At 44.5% G+C, this 21,684-nt stretch overlaps 1 protein-coding gene across 1 annotated transcript in view; it reads right to left on the minus strand.

Moving 5' to 3' along the window:
- The window catches only part of slc2a15a (solute carrier family 2 member 15a), a 41,101-nt gene extending 29,155 nt beyond the window's left edge, over positions 1 to 11,946 (minus strand). Inside the window, exons 1-6 of the mRNA XM_052081096.1 lie at positions 11,601 to 11,946; positions 10,874 to 10,972; positions 5,143 to 5,303; positions 4,122 to 4,246; positions 2,145 to 2,290; positions 1,376 to 1,508 (exon numbers count right to left, since the gene is read on the minus strand). Of these exons, the coding sequence (XP_051937056.1) occupies positions 1,376 to 1,508; positions 2,145 to 2,290; positions 4,122 to 4,246; positions 5,143 to 5,303; positions 10,874 to 10,972; positions 11,601 to 11,645 (709 nt within the window). The 5' untranslated portion in view covers positions 11,646 to 11,946. The remainder of the gene's footprint in view (positions 1 to 1,375; positions 1,509 to 2,144; positions 2,291 to 4,121; positions 4,247 to 5,142; positions 5,304 to 10,873; positions 10,973 to 11,600) is intronic.
- Positions 11,947 to 21,684: the final 9,738 nt, after the last annotated feature.

A 21,684-nucleotide genomic window follows, 5' to 3' on the forward strand; every position in this document is an offset into this window, starting at 1 on the left:
GTATGTGCACAGGGAGGAGAGTGAGGACTTTTTATGCCGTTTTCAGCTTGTGTTAGTCAACCTGGCTGTGGTGGTGGCATCGGTGCTAGCATGGGTTATGGCATCTTTTCAACGCATCAGCAGCATGGTCAATCAGCTCTATTCCATCGTTCTAGATTTACTTGGCGATGAAAGTAATGTAGATGTAAACATCTACGTTAGATCTTAGATCAACAGGTCAGTCTTTTGAACAGCTCTTTTGTGGTAAACATCCATCCATCCATTCATTTTCTAATTCGCTTATCCTCACAAGGGTCGCAGGCAGGCTGGAGCCTATCCCACCTGACTTTGGGCAGTAGGCAGGGGACACGCTGAACTGGTTGGCAGCCAATTGCAGAGCACACATAGACAAACAACCATTCGTGCACACAAACACACTTAGGGACAATTTGGAGTGTTCCATTACCTGTCTTTGGAATGCGAGAGTGCCCGGAGTACCCAGAGAAACCCCATGTAGGCACAGGGAGAACATGCAAATTCAGCACAGAGAGGCTTTTTAGAGACAATTTGGTATGGTATTTGTTAACATTGAAGCAACCTGGTTTAAAAATATATTGTCCAATTGTAATTATAATAATTTCAAGAAAAACGTGGGAATACTGTTGTCAAAGTCGATGACACATCCAGCTAGAGCAGGGGTGCCCAAACTTTTCGGTTACTAACATGTACAAAGACACACAAATGGTTGTTTGTTTGTTTTTTCCTCGACACTCTTCGGATCTACTTGGGACCTGTCTTTGTCTACCGGTAGATCAGGATCGACGTAATGGGCACCCCTGAGCTAGAGCTATAGCACACAATGCTTGCCAGGTCCCATTTACTTGGATGAGAGGTCTCCAGTTGCAGACCAAATCCTTACGGCTCCTTTCGACATTATGGTCATGGTCCCCGTCTCGGGGATGGCAGCTTTAGGTCGCTGCCAGAGGGTTTTGGACACCACAGAGTAAAGACGATGAGCTATTGGTTGAATGAGACCGATCTCTCCATTCAGTGTGAAGTGGCAATCTTTGCGCGCTGCCTGCAAAATCGCCTATTTTATCCACAGTGCACATGAAATTTTGAATATGGTTGAAAATGTACAAGTGGCCGTGTCTCTCTAGCTTTCACCCGCAAATAGATCTGTCTAAATATGTGCTTCTGAGCATTTGATGGGCTATATCTTACGATGTCACAACTCATGAAATGTTACGGCAGAACTATACACGTTGCCAATGTGCCCTGTCCAGTGCACGCTTGGACACTTCGGTTGATCCTGCCCATAAAGTGAAGCTACTGGTGCTTTATAATCACCCATCAGCGTGTTCTTTTTTCTGGCAAAAGTATGTGTCCCACTGACCTGTGATGGTGGCATGGACATTGTGCTTCTCAATCAGCAAGTATCTGGGGCTCTCTGGGAACCATGGCAACAGCATCAACTGGACAAATGTAGGCACCACCACCACAGACAGAAATAGAGGCCAGTGTTCTTCCTGTAATATAATATCATTAGTACCGTACACATATTCAACAAAAACTACGCTACGAAGTATGACAGAACACATAAACACAAGGCTACATGCTTGGCATGCTGGGATGCCCACTGTCAACATCCCAAGCTGCACTTACAACAATGATTACTTGTCATTTATTATTACCCCACAGACATCGTGTGTGTTTTACCAAGCTGTAATGCATTGTGCCGTCATCTTGTTACAATTTTGTTTAGAGAGCACCTATTTCAATTCTGCTTTAAGGCAAGGATGAAACCAAATGACCGGCCTGCACAGAAGATCTGTTTTTAGATTGGCTTTATGACCTATACCATGCAATGGACTGTGTATGTTTGCCAGCTTTGTGCACATGCTGAGATACTTCGTTACCATGCATTTTCCTGGTACGCCCATAGACAGACACAAGGGCGCGTGCACAAAAGGTTGCAAATTTCCCATTAAAACGCGAATGTCTACAGGTTCAGGCTTTTACTCTGTAGAAAACCATATCAGGTAGCAAATTCTTATTTAAAGGCAGAGGGATGCCACCATCCCTGCAATGTACCCCTCTTGAACCATACATGTCACACATGCCAAAATTCATCACTAACCAGGAGTTATGGTTTTAAAGCGTACCTTTCCTAACAGTTCTTGCAGTCCAAGGATTTGAGCAGCAAAGACTCCAGTGCCAATAAAGATACTTGGCACCAGACCCAGAAAGCCCCTGAGGTTCTTTGGTGCGATCTCACCGAGGTACATTGGAACAACACTTAGAGAGATTCCTGTAGTAAAAAGAAAGACACATGACATCATGAAAGACCTGATTGAAATTACATGGAAAATCCCTGTTCGATATTAAAATCACCTACACAGAACCTTTAACTCAAGAACCTACTGAAAGATTTACAGTGTATCTGATGGCAAGTGGTAGGTTAGGATGTTTGCTTTAATCGTGATAATTCTCTTTCAGCTAACAATGGAGGCATGGGACACGCACGAGTGGAGATCTGCCGCAGGCGGGAGTCCAAATTCTGTCATGTTTCTGTTTTGGCCGGGCCGGCAGGTGGCAGCCTGAGCGGACTTTCTGATTGCACATCTGCTGCCAATTTATCTATCAAGGGACTCTGTATTGAAGGACCCATCTTCAGTCAGCTGGTTGTCGGAGTATTGTTTATGCCTTGCTGCTTCCTTGCTCATAGACCTCTGTGCTATAGACCTTGTTGTTTTCGCTTTTGAACTCTCTGTACCATTGGTTTTGTAAGTATGTTTTTTGTTTTGTGATTCGGATTTTGTTTGCATATATTTTGATACATTGTTTTTCGTTTGTATGCTCGGTTCCCCCACCTTGCCTTTTTGTGCAAGCGCTTTTTGTTATTCGTTTTTGTGCTCTCTGGTCCTTGTTTTGACCAGCGCTTTATGTTACTACATTGGCTCCCACCAGTCGTGAGCCAATGGTAAGAGGGAGGGCCCAGGGCACCAGGCACTTACCATCAAGCTCAACCTCAAGGCTCCGGTGACCTACAGGTATGTCCAAGTGAGACTTCGTCTGGTCTGTCACCTAGGATCTTTTACCATGGGAGACCCTGCCAGTGACTTAAAGCACGAGACAACTTGGATCCTTGGACACGTGTCTAAATGTTTTCGTTTGAGGGCCGCTTTGAAATTGATTGACTTTAATTTGTTAAACACACTGAAATCAATGAAGCAAGGAATTATAGTTAATATTTTCGATAGTTATTTTGAGAGAAAAAATTCTCCGTAACCTGTTCAAGGTGTTAAGGCAAATACGGTTGTTTAGGAATTTCAAGATTTTGGAGTGGTGTGTTCATAAATTGAACCTTGACAAAGCAGAAAGAGGAAGAAACAATTGTTGCCTCTAAAATAGTTATCTTTATTCACCACAGTGTTTTGAAATTGTGCTTATTTTAGTCGTAAATAAATGTAAATATTGAGAAAAGGTCTATATTTAGATTCATTCATTCATCTTCCGAGCCGCTTGATCCTCACGAGGGTCGCGGGGGGCGCTGGAGCCTATCCCAGCTGTCTTCGGGCGGTAGGCGGGGGACACCCTGAATCGGTTGCCAGCCAATCGCAGGGCACACAGAAACGAACAACCATCCGTACTCACACTCACACCTAGGGACAATTTAGAGCGTCCAATCAGCCTGCCATGCATGTTTTTGGAATGTGGGAGGAAACCGGAGCACCCGGAGAAGACCCACGCAGGCCCGGGGAGAACATGCAAACTCCACACAGGGAGGCCGGAGCTGGAATCGAACCCGGTACCTCTGCACTGTGAAGCCGACGTGCTAACCACTGGACTACCGGGCCGCCCTATATTATACAGTATACACCAATTGATTGATAGTAGCGGCACCTATTTTTTCACCCAGCCCTGCGAGCCATGTCAAATGTCATAATGTATGATGTGGACAAATGGAAAGTGAGCCGCAAATGGCGGCTGGGCCTTAAATTGAACACATCTGTTCTAGGATCATTGAGACACACAAAACCCTCCATCACAATCAGGTAACGTCTCAACGGGGTGGGATATGGTGTGCAGTATAATCATATTGTGCTTTTGTGTTGTGTGTTATGTGAAGAGACGGTTACCTGAGTGAATCCCGGTGATGAAACGACCGAGTATGACCATTTCAGGTGAACCACAGATTCTGCTAAAGCCCATTAGTGAACCAGCAATAAACACCAGAACTGTTGTTTTTACCACTGTGCCTTTCCTGAAATTACACCACAAATATGCAATACAATAAGCAGTATGTGGAAGGTTTACTGTAATTCAAAGCGTGCAACATTCAGAACCGACAATACAGTCGTCTTCCACAAAATGTTTTATAATATTGATGAGATTTTGATGTGTTGTCTTGAGAATATATTTCATCCATCCAAATTTACAATGTCAATAGACGAATGACAAATACTAGTAAAAATAATTATGTAAAGTAATGCTGCTACTTAAAACTAACTAACACAATTCAATAAATGCGTCCAAATAGTTTAAGAATATCCACTCACACTTGATGTGAAACTTGTGGTCAACCTACATACAGTATGTGGATCATGCATGTTGGGAAGGGAAGTTTAGTTAATATACTGTCACATGTGGCTAGCTGGCATCCGTTACACCCTCCTCCGAAACTTCACTCTGAATCCAGGTCACGATAACGGTTGTAAATGTTGGTCATCTAGTCCTGTCTCTATCCAGCAATTGTACATCCTCGCTGCTTGAAAATTGACCAAACTAGCTTTGTAGACTAACAGCCTAGACTCCCAACCCATCAGCGAGTGCAGCAAGTAAATCAACCCACCATTCAATATTATTTTTTCTACATTCTGTTAGGCATGGTGTTAATGAACATTGATAGTGCAAATTTCAGTGGCTTCTGATTCCCTGGGAAAAGGTTTAATCCAATTAAGTATCAAACTAATGACATACCCGTATGCTACGGTATTGGACCATCGCTGAAGCAGAGCATGAGCTGGCATAAGTTTCATATGCATACATTCATCACGCTTTGGGTAAATACTGTATAGTCTATAACTCTTTACTGAATGATCTATAACTTTGTTATTTGACGATAATGACTAATTATGTCTTTACAAAAAACAGTCTTACCTGCCAAAGCGGGTGACCAGCACACCCACTATCAAAGAACCCAGTAGACCACCAATTGCGAAAACAGACACGGTGAGTGAATACATCAGTGTCAATGTCTCCCCATTGAGACCAGTTCCATTGCGGCTTAACGCTGTTTTGTTGTAGAAGTCCTTGATATACTAAGGGGAGAAGGATGTTAGATCAGCTCAAGATACTGGCAAAAAGTATGTAATCAAGGTATGATATTTTGAGAAACTATATTAGATGAGGTCCAGTGGTTAGCGCATCGACCTCACAATGCTGAGGTCGTGGGTTCGTGGGAACCGGAGTACCCAGAGAAAACCCAGGAACGGGGAGAAAATGCAAACTCCACACAGGAAGGCCGGTGCTGGAATCGAACCCTGCACCTCTTGACTGTGAGGGCGGGCCACTAACCAGTACAGAGTAACCTTGGTTCACAAATTTAATCTATTATGTGACTTTTGGTCAATTGAACTTTCAGTGGCGTTCCGTCAGGGCCAGCAAGGCCTTCTCTGCTGGCCTAAACATTCTCAGAAAAGTAAATTTAATAAATTTACTTTTCTGAGAATAACATAAATGTAATTTATATTATTTTCATAAATATGTAAAAAAAAATATTCTCTGTATTCTTTATGTCATATTATTTCCACTTAGTCGAGTGGCTTTCAATGTTATTTAAATATATTTATATTTATATACTTATTTTTTACGGTAGAGTTTTTAACCAATCATATTTCAGAGAGCTTGTGTTGCCACGTATATTAAACTTGCTCGGGGCCTTCAGATTAAACAGAGCAGGCCCCTGTGTGCTGTAAGTGAACGGGCACAGTCAGCTGGCAATAGCCAATCATATAATGAGTCTGCGGACTAGGGCCTGCTAGAAGGCCTTACGTCGAGACTGGACGTGCGCGTTCGGTGATTAGATGAGCGCCTGCTAGAGCTATCACTGCATTTTAACCCAAAGTGGCCGAAGGAGAAGACGTTGATCTGGTTGCAGAACTACTTTCCACACAATTTTCAAGACGGACCTTCCACGAAAAGCTGGCTATTATTGTGCTAAGAGGTCGCCCAACTCCTGCGCTAGCGAGCCTGTCCCAGCAAGTAAAAGGGTTTGTCCGCCATTTTCAGACAAGGAATTATGAACGTTACCCATGGCTCACAGCCTCTGAGAAACGCTGCAAATTGTACTGCTGGGAATTCCTATTGCTTGCAACTGACCGATTTCGTGTTTGGAAACACACTGGATTTACCAATTTAAATTGTTTTACCAAGGCATCAAGGAAACATCAGAGCACGGCTGGGCACTTACAAGCTACGGTGTGTTTAAAAATGTTTGGGGACACTCGCGTACATGTGCAGCTCAGTGAACAGGCACTACATTGGTGAGTAAATGAATTTTATTTTACATTTCTTCTTGTCATTTTATTTCATTAGTATTAAATTAATGGTAACGAAATAAAATGACAAAGATCCAAAAATGTATCAAATAAATCTGCTAACCTGCAATTTATAATGGCACATTGTAGTCACCTTTGTGCACTAAAGTTCGTTCAATTTTAGCTGCTCAACATTTTCAGTTATTTGCTGTTGTATAGTCTTCTCTAAATGCAAATGACCTGTTAACTTTATTTTCAAAGAATAGTTTGTTTTGTTATTGGTTGGTTGGTGTCTTATATGAAACTGCGACATTGCGCAATTTATTGGACATACTTGTTTAAGATCACACAGCGTAATTTGGGTGGCATTTTATTTTGTATTTTTAAATCATCTTTTTATTTTTGGCAATATCTTAATTGTGAATGCTACTTGATGGTTTTAAATGCTCCTGATGCTTGACGAGCCTATATTGTGTTAATGTATGTGACATCACTGCACGCCTAAGGTTGAAATGCACGGTCCGCCACTGGCATACCTGTCAACTTTTCGGAGCGCCAACCTGTATAAAGTACCAAAAAATATCCTTATAAAGAACAAAAAATCCTTATAACATACCAAAGTATTTTATATGTCCAAATAACGGCAGAAAAAAACCCACGAAATGTTCAATGATATTTAATGTTGATCTCCATAATACAATGTCTAATCATCATTCTACTTAGTGGCGTAACTGTGTTCAGAGTTGTATTCCTGCGTTACTTTTTTCACCAACTCCAAGTCATTTGGAGTTGGTGAAAAAAAAAACCCGGACATTTTCAGAATCCGTATGATTTGTGCGATATGGCCATATACGTAAGATTCACCACAAAATCCGTGTGAACTATGACTAAAACGTATGAGTTGACAGGTATGCACTGGGTAAATTGAACCATTGAAACGAATTCAAGTTGAACAACTTTATGCAATGGGGAGTTTGAAGTAGTCATAAAAACTCACCTTTTTATCATTTGCTTAAACTGTGATTATGATCTGATAATTGTAGATATTGATAAAGACAATTAGTGAAAAACATATCTGCCATCTCCGGCCCCTCAATATTGCACCCGCCTTTGAACAACCGTTGTGCTGGCTGACTTGACGCTAATGGCTACATGACACGAATGGCAGTTGGCAAGATATCTCTGTGTTGCTGTGTGCAACTTCGACATTCCGTCAAAATATGTCATAACATGAAAGCAGAGTGGGCGGCCCGGTAGCCCAGTGGTTAGCACGTCGGCTTCACAGTGCAGAGGTACCGGGTTCGATTCCAGCTCCGGCCTCCCTGTGTGGAGTTTGCATGTTCTCCCCGGGCCTGCGTGGGTTTTCTCCGGGTGCTCCGGTTTCCTCCCACATTCCAAAAATATGCATGGCAGGCTGATTGAACACTCTAAATTGTCCCTAGGTGTGAGTGTGAGTGTGAATGGTTGTTCGTGTCTGTGTGCCCTGCGATTGGCTGGCAACCGATTCAGGGTGTCCCCCGCCTACTGCCCGAAGACAGTTGGGATAGGCTCCAGCAACCCCCGCGACCCTAGTGAGGATCAAGCGGTTAGGAAGATGAATGAATGAAAGCAGAGTGAGGTGCAAAAAAAAAGAATGGACACAGAGAGCCATGCTAAATTAGCTAACTGATCACAAAGTCCCATATTGCAAGTCTAGGGTGGACGATACATTTTTCGAACAGGCCATTGTAAATGTATTTTATCAAACAGTAAATTGTATTTTTTTTTTACTCGCTGCCATTGTATAGCCATGTTATTTTGTTGTAATTAGGGAACTAAACAAGAAATAAGTGAGTTCAGTTGTATTAAAATTACATACCTAGATATATACATACTACTACTACATACTTGACTGATTTGTTGTGGTCTACCTTGATGAAATTCTCATCTTTTTCAGGTCTCTAGAGGAGCATGTGCGGCAGGTTCTCAAGCGGCTCCTTTGTAACCGGCTCTTTGTCGAGGCTGAGAAATGCCAGTTCCATTCAGACTCTATTGAGTACCTTGGTTTCATCCTGGAAGGTGGCAGGACGCGAGCAGATCCTCGTGAGATCCAGGCGGTAGTGGACTGGCCTGATCCCACATCTCGGAAGGAACTACAGAACTTCCTAGGGTTTGCTAATTTCTACAGGAGGTTTATCCGTCACTACAGCAGCTTGGCCGAACCCCTCACCAGTTTAACCTCCCAGTCCAAACCGTTTGTTTGGTCCCCTGCAGCTCGCTCCGCCTTCCAGTTGCTCAAGGAGAGGTTCGGCAGTGCCCCTGTCCTTCTCCATCCTGACCCCAAAAGACAGTTCATTGTGGAAGTGGATGCCTCCGACACCGGGGTGCGGGCTGTGCTCTCTCAACGGTCGGAGACTGACCAAAAGGTTCACCCCTGTGCGTTGTACTCCCGCCGATTCCTTCCTGCTGAGGTGAACTACGACATTGGGGACCGTGAGTTGCAGGCTCTGGTGGCTGCTTTGGGGGAGTGGCGCCACTGGCTGGAGGGAGCAGAGCAGCCATTTACCATCTGGACGGACCATAAGAACCTGACATTTATCTGGGCTACCAAGCGCTTCAACGGTCGACAAGCGCGGTGGGCCAACTTCCTCAGTCGGTTAAACTTTACACTTAGCTATCGTCCTGGTTCTCGCAACTCTAAGGCAGACGCTCTTTCCCGACAACACCCACAGGAGCCTGCTACAGATGAACCCCTCCCTATCCTCCCTGAGACAAGGGTGATAGGCATGGTAACTATGCACCTGGAGGCTGCTGTCAAGCGTGCTTTACACTCTCATCCTGCTCCAAGCGACGACCCTCCTCACCGTCTGTTCCGAACATTGTTCGCTCTCGGGTACTCCAGTGGGGCCATGCTAGCCGGTTTGCTTGCCACCCAGGTGTCCATCGTACCTACACCTTCCTGACTCGGAGGTTCTGGTGGCCCACCATGAGGAGAGACGTTAAGAGATTTTTCACGGCCTGCACTGTCTGCGCTCACAGCAAGGCTTCCCACAAGGCAGGTCTGCTGCAGCCACTTCCTACGCCCAGTCGGCCCTGGTCCCATGTGACAGTGGACTTTGTGTCTGGACTTCCCCCTTCTGAAGGTAACACTGTGATCCTAACGGTGGTGGACCGTTTCAGCAAGGGAGTTCACCTGGTGGCCTGCCTAAAATACTGTCGGCCTCCGAGACTGCAGAGCTCCTCATGGCCCATGTGTTCCGCCTGCATGGTCTTCCCAAGGATGTTGTCTCGGATTGAGGACCCCAATTCGTCTCCCGTGTCTGGCAGGCATTTTGCAAGGGGTTAGGCGCTTCTGTTAGTCTCTCCTCAGGATATCATCCCCAGACTAACGGACAGACTGAGAGGATGAGCCAGAGCGTGGAGTCTGCCCTTCTTTGGGTGGCCGCGAATAAGCCTGCCTCCTGGAGCCTGTTTCTTCCCTGGGTTTAATATGCTATTAACTCCCTGGTCTGCTCCACCACCGGCTTCTCACCCTTCAAGGTATCTCTGGGGTATCAGCCACCCATCTTCTCTGCACAGGAGTCTGAAGTGGCAGTTCCTTCGGTGCAGAACCACCTGGATCGCTGTCGCCATGTCTGGGAGTTCACCCGATCCCCTCTGCTCCGTGCGACGGAACGTGCCAGTCGTGGTGCCAACCGTCGTCGTTCAGTACCAGCTTACCGACTTGGGCAGAAGGTGTGGCTGTCATCCAAGGATCTTCCTCTTCAGTCGGGAGACAAGAAACTCAACCCCCGGTTTGTTGGACCCTATGTGATCCAGAAGGTGCTCGGTCCTGCAGCAGTGCGTCTGAAGCTCAGTCATTGGGTTGCATTGGGCTGAGTCGTGCAAATTTTCCCCATTTGTGTTTGTGACTAACTTGCTCTACCAATGTTTGTGCTATAGCTCAGATTGAATTTACCTATTCTTTCAATTTCACAACTGTTTGCTTTTCAATCATCCACAGACAACTCTCTGGTTTTCATGATGGTTATAGTTCCAACTAGTATGAATACGGTCTCCATGAGCAGGAAAAAAAAAAGTAATGAAATCAGGTTTAAATATTTAGCACTATTCGTTGTTTAACAAATCAATTTACAGTAATGGGAAAAGCCTGCAGAAAAAACATGTTCCAATACTTGTTTTTGCATGAAAAAAGGGGGATTCAAATAAAAGGTACCATCTTCGAAATTGTGTTTAACGTCCAACTGATTATAACTTTGCAATGTTGGCCTCCTGTTTCTATTAGTCCTTTAATTCCAATCCTAAATGTAGTGTCCAGCAAAAATAAAGTTTTGGGACCGAAATACTTTCAGACAGGAGTGTAGCTTGCTTACCACAGCTGGAGAGTTGACCACAGCTAAATTGTATCCATAGAGCATGGAACTCCCAAAGGAAGTCAGAAAAGCCACAGCCAATAGTGAGCCTGTAAGATGCTTTTTAAACAGGAAAGAAAATCGCACAAAAGAGTCATATCACTTATATGCAACACAGAAACAGATTTCCCATTCATCACTATATTCCTCTCTTGATAGCCCTTGAGCAGGTGCTTCACATATTGGCTGACTTCTGTTCAAACACTGTCGTTATTCGGAGTGAAACGGTATTTTGTTCTGAAAATGTCTTGGCATTGTTCACATTCCTGAAGGCTACCGAAGAAGGTCAACCAAAGGTCATAGTTTCCCAGTTAAAACTCGCACTTATCGGCATCGCAGGAACATTACCTATTGTCTAAAACCATGAACTATGTTTAAAGTGAAATAAGAAATGATGGGCGGGGGGGGGGGGGGGGGTCACACACTTCCAATACCTTCTTTAATACACCGTATTAATATGTATAAAATATTACGCACAAATTTTCAACTGCCACTAAATTGACAAAAATGGCCAATGTACATTGCTAGAAAGTCCTGTTGGGCACATAGAACAACCATTTTGGCCTAATAATAAGTCAAACACATGCCACATAATACACATGGAATTAAAAGCCACTTGTCAGTTAGCTATTTTGTTATTTAAATCTCTACTTTGGGCTTGATCTGGAATTATTTGAAGTTTACTTACCGGGTTTATTTTGCCAGTTGGTGGGATTAAAACCTCCTCTGCCATTTAAAATACTTGTCATAAAGTTTCACAAAGTGAAGAACAGTTTCATTCTACGCTACCAATGACGGCACAGCAGAAGAAGTCATGTTGGACTTAACCGCACAGCTACTGGACCCATTCATAAGATGGAAGCTAGGTCTCTCTTCCACTGAGCCAAAGTGCAGGCTCCCAAAAACAAGCACGCGTAGTGTCATCACATGATAGACTGCAGCGTGACAGCAAGAGGAAGACCTGTGGGAAGCAATTACGTCTAAGTGAATTTAAACAAGGAGAGAAGAAAAATCCAGAGGAAGGGCTCAAAAAGGGAGCAGAAAGAATGGTACAGTGGATGACAGTACAGTATATTAAAAAAAGAGAAAGAAAAGATAAGAGAACAGAAAGAGAAATGGGGCAAATCGGGACCCGTTGGAAACAAATAAAATGGCCAAGGAAAATAGCAGCATTAATGAGGAAGTGTAAGCCTGAGAAGATTAGCTCGGGTATGGCACAATTCTGAACAGCGGGTTAAGCTGTGTGTGACACACAAACACAAGGAAAACAAACAAGAGTAAGTTAAGATTTGCACCCAAAAACAAGCATTTCTTTCCCCCCAAAAGTGAATCCCTCATCAGTGAAAATTGGGCTGGACAGAGGCTAACCACAGCCAAGTTATATGCCATTTTATCAATTTTAAGTATTTACATCAAGGGTCTGAAAAAGATAAACCGCAAGATTTTCTTCTTGATTTAAACAGATTAAGATGCATAAGACCATTAATATATCCTTTATTTGTCCCATAATGGGGAAATTACAATCAGAATTCAGAAAGGAAAACGCTGGGCAGGGAGAGGGAAAAAAAAACACGCTCGAACTATCCTCTTCTGAGGATAATTTAAGTCCAGGATAAAAAAGACCCTAGCACATAAATAAGCATATGACAGTTACAACAAGTCACAAGACATAAAATGTAATAAGGGGGGAGGATGAATGGGAAGGGGGGGGGGGGGGGGGGTAACCGCAATGCGGCCGAAATGACCAACTGCATGGTCACCGTTGCACTCCGCATATCGAACCACGTCACGGGGGGGAAAAAAATTGGAGCGATGAAGACGGTGATAACAAGGATGTGTATGCGCGTGTGGTTGTCCAGTTGTGTATGTGTATGCGTGTACAGGGCATAGCTGCTTCGTCGAGGTCTGCTCATCATGAAGACACTCCCGGCTTATCAGTCCATGGCCGAGAAGGAGGGGGGTGGTGGTGTGGGCCCTAGACTCCATGCGTACTTCCATCCAGGGGAAAGGCCAGATAGCGTTGTTTGTTTTGGAGGGACGGCCACCAACAATTCCAGACAGCCTTGAGTCCTTGGTCTGTATCTCCTCACTGGCGCCGATCAGTCGGATCCGAAAATTCTTTCCGCAGCGCGAATTCCAACTTCCCCATGGAGTTGTCGATAACGCGGTGTCGCTCCAAAACCACAACAATATTGCGGTTGAGCTCAGTCACCGCTTGAGTCTGAGTGTTGGACATTCGCGCCAAGCCATCCAGAGTGGCCGGCAGCTTCTTCACTTCCAATAGAGCCGCTCCCGTCGGTTGAATTTTGCGATAGAACAGAAAGCTGCCAACACCACACAGCATACCTGTTATCAAAAGGCCAATAATGTAGATGTGTTCCACATCCTCCACGGACAGTACTGCCAGGCACACCGGTCTCCACTTTCTCCATGGATCCAGGGCGTATCCGGCAGCAAGTGTCCCCGGAGGGCAAGCAGGCTCCCCACTGCCCGCTCTTTTCGTCGAAAAAATTTTGTCGATTACATCAAGACACCAGCCAACTAATTCCATGGTTAGTTCGTCGGATGAAAAATACGGTAGGAGGCTAGGAAAAAAGTTAGACAAAGACAGCACAAGGACTAAGTGGCGAGCACGGAAAGGGTGGGGTGAGGGCAGGAGGAGCAGTGCAAAAAGCCTTTGTCGAGAGCCAAGCAGAAAAAGTATTATTATAAACATAAATATTATTATAAATATTCTAATGATTTCGCTACAAATGACAAGGTATTATAAATAGTGCCATGGAGCTTTGGACTTTATCCAACAGTGTGTGTGTGTGTGTAATCAGAGTACCGTATTTTCACGACTATTCGACGCACCGTACTAATGGCCGCAGTCTCATTAATGGGTGACATTTCTGTATTTTACACATACACAGGACGCACCGTACTAATGGCCGCAGTTTTACAGTGGTAAAACATACGCCAGGTTAAACATACGGCATGCATCCGGGCACTCTAACACGTTAGCTTGGAGCATACGGTAGCATGCCAAGACATACAGATAAGCTAAAAACACGTTTTTAAAAAGGCAACGAAAGCAGAACTGAGTTCGGGTGTATTTTATTTAGCCATTGTACAATGTTCTCACGTTTTTCGATCAATCATCACCCAGAAATCCATCAAAGTCCTCATCCTCTGTATCAGAAGCAGAGGACTGCACATCTCAGTTGTCATTGAATGCATCACATGCTAGTGTGAGTTGGTACGCATTGCCGAGCGGAAAGAAGGAGTAGCTACAGCAAAGTCAACATTTCTCTCGTGTGAAGCTTTCCCACATTTGAAAGTAAAGAACAGAGCGAAACATGGTGGCAGCGCGTGTGTGTGTGTAGAAAGAATTGAACAATTGTGCATCCATCAAAAACGCTGCGTTCCCTCTCGTTGTTGCGTATTGTGGCGTAACTCGCCAAGCGCTGCCTCTCACTCTTTGTAAAGTTGTGTTTGCCACCGATCATCCATTGTTCCCATGCCGTTCGCAACTTTACTTTGAACGCCTGGTTGATGCCAATGTCCAGCGGTTGGAGTTCTATAGTCAAGCCCCCGGGAATAACGGCAAGCTCAGAGTTCATTTGCTTGACTTGTTTTTTCACCGCTGCTGTGAGATGGGCACGCATGCCAAAAGCATAACCGGTGGCTTTAAGTTTGAACTGAGCTTCGTAGGCGTGTCTTTTTGTCGAATTTATTTTCAGGGGTTCTTAGAAACCAAAACCGGAGTTGTTTTGCAACAATGCACATTGCCACACTCTATACAAGTGTTGGTACTGGCTTGAGGCGTCCCTTTAGCGTCCACTTACACGCCCACCCTTCACCATTGGCGGACTAGCTTGCCTGTCCTCTCTCTCCCTCTCTCTCTCTCTCTCCCAAGCCATATATGTATATATACACGCCCACCCTTCCCTGATTGGCCGACTTCTTTCCCGCATGCCTGGCCACAGTCACTTCCGCCTTTTCTCTATATAAACAGCGTGTCGGCTGTCAGTCAGATTTTGGAACTCAGCGCATATAAAGGACGCTCCGCACCATAAGGCGTCCTGTCCATTTTGGAGAAAATTTAAGACTTTTAATGGCGCCTTATACTCGTGAAAATACGGTAGTCATGTGTAAATAATTTGGAGGGCAGTGTGTTCTTTTCTGAGTGATTATTGAGTTGTAAGCACCCGCTTTGAATTACACAGCTCTTTGAGTTTACCTCTACCCTGTTTATTTTATTTAAGCCCTCATATTTTTGCTCTTTTTTCTGTAAATGAATGCAGTGGTTCTTGACCTGGGTTCGATCGAACACGAGGGGACACGCCCGCTCGGCCATCACTGGCTGCAGTTGATCACATTGCATTGCTTGTCCAATCAGTGCTGTGGTAAATTTTGTTTGCTTATGAGTCAACGTGTCATATATATATATATATATATATATATATATATATATATATATATATATATATATATATATATATATATATATATATTCTCTGGGTATGATGCGATTGACGGGTGAAATCGAGATTCATCACGATGCATTGGTGGGTATCGGTAAAATCCGATTCAAGCGCCGTTTAGTTCATGTTAAACGTCACTTATCTGCCCTTTCCTAGGCGCAATGCATGCACCATCATTATTTTGTGTTGAATACGGACGGAAGCCGTGAGTCACAGACAGTGCAGGACAAACTAACAAAACATTATGGAGTTCACGCAAGCAGCAGCGAGGAAACTACTATAATTAATGCTTCCGCAACATTCAGATCTTATGTTTGGAAATACTACGGCTTTGAAAAGAAAGACGGAAAGCTTGCTAAAAGCTCTGTAATTTGCAGAGAATGTCGCACTATGACGCCATACAACGGCAGCACCACAAATATGCAGACCACTTAAAACGATGGCACCACACCACCGACAAGTTTCCCGCCCCCTCCACCGCCTCCCCGTCCAGTTCTTCGTTGGACACCGGAGAAACTATTGGCAAACCAGGTCAGATCAGAAAAAAATCGCCTCTTATTTTGGGGATCCCCTTGCAGCTCACTGTGACCGCGCAAGGAAAAACTATATATGGATGACTCTTTTGGACATTTCATTTTGACACTCAGTGAGAGTGGTCTGTGTACGCTACAATACACACAGCAGCTTTGAGGCTGTGACTGCCACATTGTTTCAATTGTATTTTTTTTCTGTCCTATGGAGATGGATATTTCATATAAGACACTCAGTGAGTAGTCTGTTTGTGTTTACACTTCAGCAACAGCTGTGAGTCTCAGGTGCCAAATTGTTTACATTTTCTTTGCACAAAATCCAATTGTGAAAGGGCTTAAATAAGTTGTTTTACACGTTCTACTGTTTATAAGGAATAAAGTGGTATACTTTTTGCAATACCATACTGAATTCCATCTTTAAACTTTTTTTCTTTGCGTATTTGCATCATGTTTAATTGCACAATATCACAACAAATTGCACTGTATCGTATCGGATCGCATTGATTTGAACTAAATGTGTATCGCGTCGTATCACATCGTGAAGACGGTGAGACGTATCGCATCGTGTCGCCAAAAAATTCCATGTATCGTTTAAGTATCGCATCGCCGGAAGTGCATCGAGATGTGTATCGAATCGTCCTCAGTGCTGACATTCACATCCCTAATATATACACGCACACATACACACACACCGGCTGGATATATCAGTTGGTAAGGCATCGGTTTGGCGTACGGGAGACGGTGGTTTGAATCCAGCTTGGGGCAAAAATGAGCACATAACACCATCCAGTGTGGGGCATTGGGCAAGTTCCTTCACGCTCACGCCTACCTAATACAATGATGAGAGACGATAAAACGAATGACATGCCGGCTCAGACGTCGCCCGGCCAAACAAGGTATGCGTCAGGTGCTCGGGAACCAGAGCACCTTGATGAAAAATGGGCTACTGGAACAAAGCGGAGATGGGCGAAATGCAATAACATGGCTCTGTTGGAATACTACTACACAAGCAACCCTAGTCAGAGGGTTTACATGCAGAGAATGTGGGCTAAATGGTTAATTCGAAACCCACAGTCACGGTTGACCACGAAACAACAAGTAGCTCAGTGTTCCAACATCCACAAACGGCAAGTGCTGTCACAACTTGAGATTGATGAGATTGATGAGGTACAACGCAGGTTCCATGGTGAAGGGCCCCAGGCTGCCAGATCGGAGGAGGAGGTCATACCAGAGATTGGGAGGCCAACCCCAATGAATGCAGATGATGAGATTGGGAGGCCAGCCCCAATGAATAAAATGCTGAGCGAGGCAGCAACTGACCTGAAATCTAAGATTATGGCGAGAATGAAAGCTGGGCAACCTAGAAGCCGATTACAACGGCTATGTGAAGTACCACCTGAAAGTCTCATGGAAAGTGTGAATGCAGCACTGAGGGCGATCCCCACCATAACGATCACGGAAAGCAATGAGCTGATATACGCTTCAGCATCAGTGATCCTTGAGATGCTTGGCTATAAGAGCAACCATGGAAGCCATGAGATACATTACCCACCATGGAAAAGACGGTTGGAGGCTAAGATCAAGGCAGCTCGGAAAGATGTGAGTCAATTGACGGAGGCCCAGAGAGGTGTGATGAAAAGGCCGATACCCGAGAGGTACATCCAGATGACCATACCCGAAGGACTCGAAACTGCCAAACAAAGGCTCCAAGCCTTGTCCAGCCGCCTAAAGCGGTACACGAAAGAGAATGAGGCCAGACGAATAAACAGGCTGTTCGCAACACAACCTGCGAAAGTGTACGCTCAGTGGCAGGGTCCTAACAACAGAGCTGACCCACCAAGACTGGAAACCGAAAGGTACTGGAAAGGCATACTGGAGAAGGAGGTTGCACATAACAGCAGTGCACAATGGCTGGTGATCCTGAGAGAAGAGCACAGCCACCTCCCTGAACAGAACCCAGTTATCATAACAGTGGCAGACATACAGGAAAGAGTCTCAGGTATGAAGAACTGGACAGCACCAGGCCCGGACATGGTCCACACCTACTGGCTAAAGAAACTCACAGCACTCCATGAGCGCCTAGCAGCACAAATGAACCAGCTGCTGAGGGATGGGACTCACCAAGGGTGGCTAACCGAAGGGCGAATGATACTGATAATGAAGGATCCCTCAAAGGGTGCAGTCCCATCCAACTATCGGCCAATAACCTGTCTCTCCACAACATGGAAGCTCATGTCAGGCATCATTGCGGCTAAGATAAGTGGACACATGGATCAATACATGAGCGAAGCACAGAAGGGCATTAGTATAGATACCAGAGGAGCCAAGCTTCAGCTCCTGGTTGACAGAACAGTCGCACAAGACTGCAGATCCCGACGTACCAACCTGTGCACAGCCTGGATTGATTACAAGAAAGCCTATGACTCGATGCCACATACATGGATCACTGAATGCTTGGAGATGCATAAGGTGAACAGGACCCTGAGAGCCTTCGTTGAGAGCTCGATGAGGATGTGGAAAACCACACTTGAAGCCAATGGCAAGCCACTTACCCAAGTGTCCATCAAACGTGGCATATACCAAGGTGACGCACTCTCCCCACTGCTGTTCTACATAGGACTGAACCCCCTAAGCCAAGTAATCACCAAGACAGGCTATGGATACCGCCTCAGAAATGAAGCTACGATAAGTCACCTCGTCTACATGGATGACATAAAGCTGTATGCTAAGAGCGAAAGGGACCTAGACTCCCTGATCCACACGACCAGGATCTACAGCAGCGACATCGGGATGTCATTCGGGCTTGAGAAATGTAGTCGGATGGTGACTAAGAGAGGAAAGGTAGTCCGCACTGAAGGGGTCTCACTCCCTGAAGGAACAATAGCAGACGTTGGGGACAGCTACAAGTACCTCGGTATACCACAAGCCAATGGCAACCTCGAACTGGCAACAAGGAAAGTGGCTACGGCCAATTACTTCCAGCGAGTAAGGCAAGTCCTAAGAAGCCAGCTCAATGGCAAGAATAAGACCCGGGCAATAAACAGCTATGCCCTGCTAGTGATCAGATACCCCACAGAATAATAAGGTGGCCAAAGGAAGAGATTCAGACCACGGACGTTAAGACCCGAAAGCTCCTAACCATGCATGGAGGGTTCCATCCCAAATCCAGCACCCTGCGACTGTACGCAAGCCGAAAGGAAGGAGGCCGGGGACTAGTGAGTGTAAGAGCCACTGTCCGGAATGAAACATCCAAGCTCCATGAATACAACAAGGAGAAGGCTACAACGGATGACGTACTCAGAGAATGTTTCAGACAATGGGGAACAGAGGATGAGGCGCTGGAAGAGGGACCATCATGGGAGGACAAGCCCCTACACGGGAAGTACCACCGGACCATAACTGAAGTGGCCGATCTCAAGAAGTCCTATCAGTGGCTAGAGAGGGCTGGCATGAAGGACAGCACAGCGGCACTCATCCTGGCTGCTCAGGAGCAGGCCCTGAGCACCAGAGCCATTGAGGCCCAGAAATACCACACCAGACAAGACCCAAGGTGTAGGTTGTGCAAAGAGGCACCTGAGACGATCCAACACATAACTGCAGGGTGTACGATGCTGGCAGGGAAAGCCTACATGGAACGCCATAACCAGGTGGCTGGCAAAGTCTACCGAAACATCTGTGCGGAGTATGGCCTGGAAACCCCAAGGTCAAAATGGGAAACACCTCTGAATGTGGTGGACAATGACAGAGCAAAGATTCTGTGGGACTTCCAGATCCAGACTGACAAGATGGTAATGGCGAACCAACCAGATATCGTGATCATAGAAAAAGGGCGAAGGAAAGCTGTTGTAGTGGATGTTGCGGTCCCAAGTGATGGAAACGTCAGAAAGAAGGAACGTGAGAAACTCGAGAAATACCAAGTGCTCAGAGAGGAGCTGGAGAGAGCCTGGAAGGTAAAGGTGACAGTCGTGCCTGTGGTGGTCGGAGCACTCGGGGCAGTGACCCCCAAACTAGATGAGTGGTTGCAACAGATCCCGGGAACAACATCGGGCATCTCAGTCCAGAAAAGTGCAGTTCTGGGAACAGCAAGGATACTGCGCAGAACCCTCAAGCTTCCTGGCCTCTGGTAGAGGACCCGAGCTGAATGAGGAACGGAGATGAGGATTTTAGGGGATATATATATATATATATATATATATATATATATATATATATATATATATATATATATATATATATATATATATATATATACAAATTAGAGCTGTTAGTTTAGCGCGTTATTATTGGCATTAATTTAAATTAATTTTAACGGGATTAAATTTTTTCTCGCGAGATTAACGCGGCACACGTCACAAGCGGATGTTACGTTGCTCTATAAATACACTAGAACAAAACAACAAGCGCGCTGCAGAAGTCCACGCCCATGTCTGTTTTGCCAGCCATGGCAGCGCGAGACACCGAAAACGGATACTTAAAGAGTTTATGAATGGAAAGTTTACTTTTAAAAAGTTGCCATATTGCTCCACTGACAAGACCAAAGTTATCTGTTCTTCTCTCTCTCTGTATCATACAGGTATACGATGTATGCCACTGACACGATTGTTACTTGTTTGGAACTATTTTGTGTGGAAGGTTACAGTGTTCTGCGTCCATATAAATAGAGCGGGTGGAGCTTCTCTCTGTTTGTCTGACAGTGGTAGCGACCTAGCAAAAATAAAACGTCTCCAGTGTTGTCATCGAACCAAGTGTAGTCATTCGAAATGAGGTCTACACAAAAACTGTAGAGAGACTTTCGCACAAGAAGGACCAACACAATCAACATAGCCTGACTGTGTTAGGGAGAGTGACCCCCCTCTTTCAGAATGGTTTGCCCTAGCAGCACGGGGGAAGTGCGTGCGCTTGTTTGTACGGCCGGCAGTTTTGAATACAGCGGCACATAACGAACCCTGGTGTCCGGTGTCTCGTTGTTCTTCAACAAAAATACAGAAACAGACTGCTGTGTTCAAAGCAAACTTGAGAAAAACGAAGTATGCAACCATTGTTTAAATCCACTATAGGCTGAGTACTAGTGTACCTTAGATGTGCACTTTATAATGTTATATTGCTCTGTTTTGATTTCATAAAAAAAAGCTGTTAAAGCAGCTGTTGTGTGATTATATACCGTTATTGTTGGACAGTAATATTGTGTGAGATATTATGTGTGAATAACTGCACCAGGTGAAAAATGTTCATGTAAAATTGAAAATCGAAATTGTTATTTCAGTAAATATTTGCATTTGGCACATAGAAAACTGATTCATGATTCCATATTGATGAGAGCATTAAAATGGAGAAAAAATAGGACAAAAAATGTAAAAGGAAATTCAGAAACGATTAACAATGTGTGAGTCATCACAGTTAATTTAAACAATTAATTTTTAGCTCATTTGAGTTAATTATGACAGTTGCATTTTTAATTAGATTACATATTTTATTCGTTTGACAGCTCTAATATATACATATATATATGTTTTGGTCATAGCAAAGTACCGCTTTTATTGTCTATAGAGGACAAAATACAAAGAAAAAAATAAGAACTATATGTATAGTGCTGATGCCACTGAAAATCTCGAGTGGGTGAAAGTAAAATAAATATTCAGGAATAATACTTTTACAATCTTTGTAAAATTGTATGTTGCGTTACTCAAACTCATTTGCTATGACTGCAGCACAAGGCACAACAAGTTGGTCTTGTGGGCACAGTGAAGCTGCAGTTGAAAGACACAATTGCCAT

The sequence above is a fragment of the Hippocampus zosterae genome, chromosome 11 (genome assembly GCF_025434085.1).
Source record: "Hippocampus zosterae strain Florida chromosome 11, ASM2543408v3, whole genome shotgun sequence".
NCBI lineage: Eukaryota > Metazoa > Chordata > Actinopteri > Syngnathiformes > Syngnathidae > Hippocampus > Hippocampus zosterae.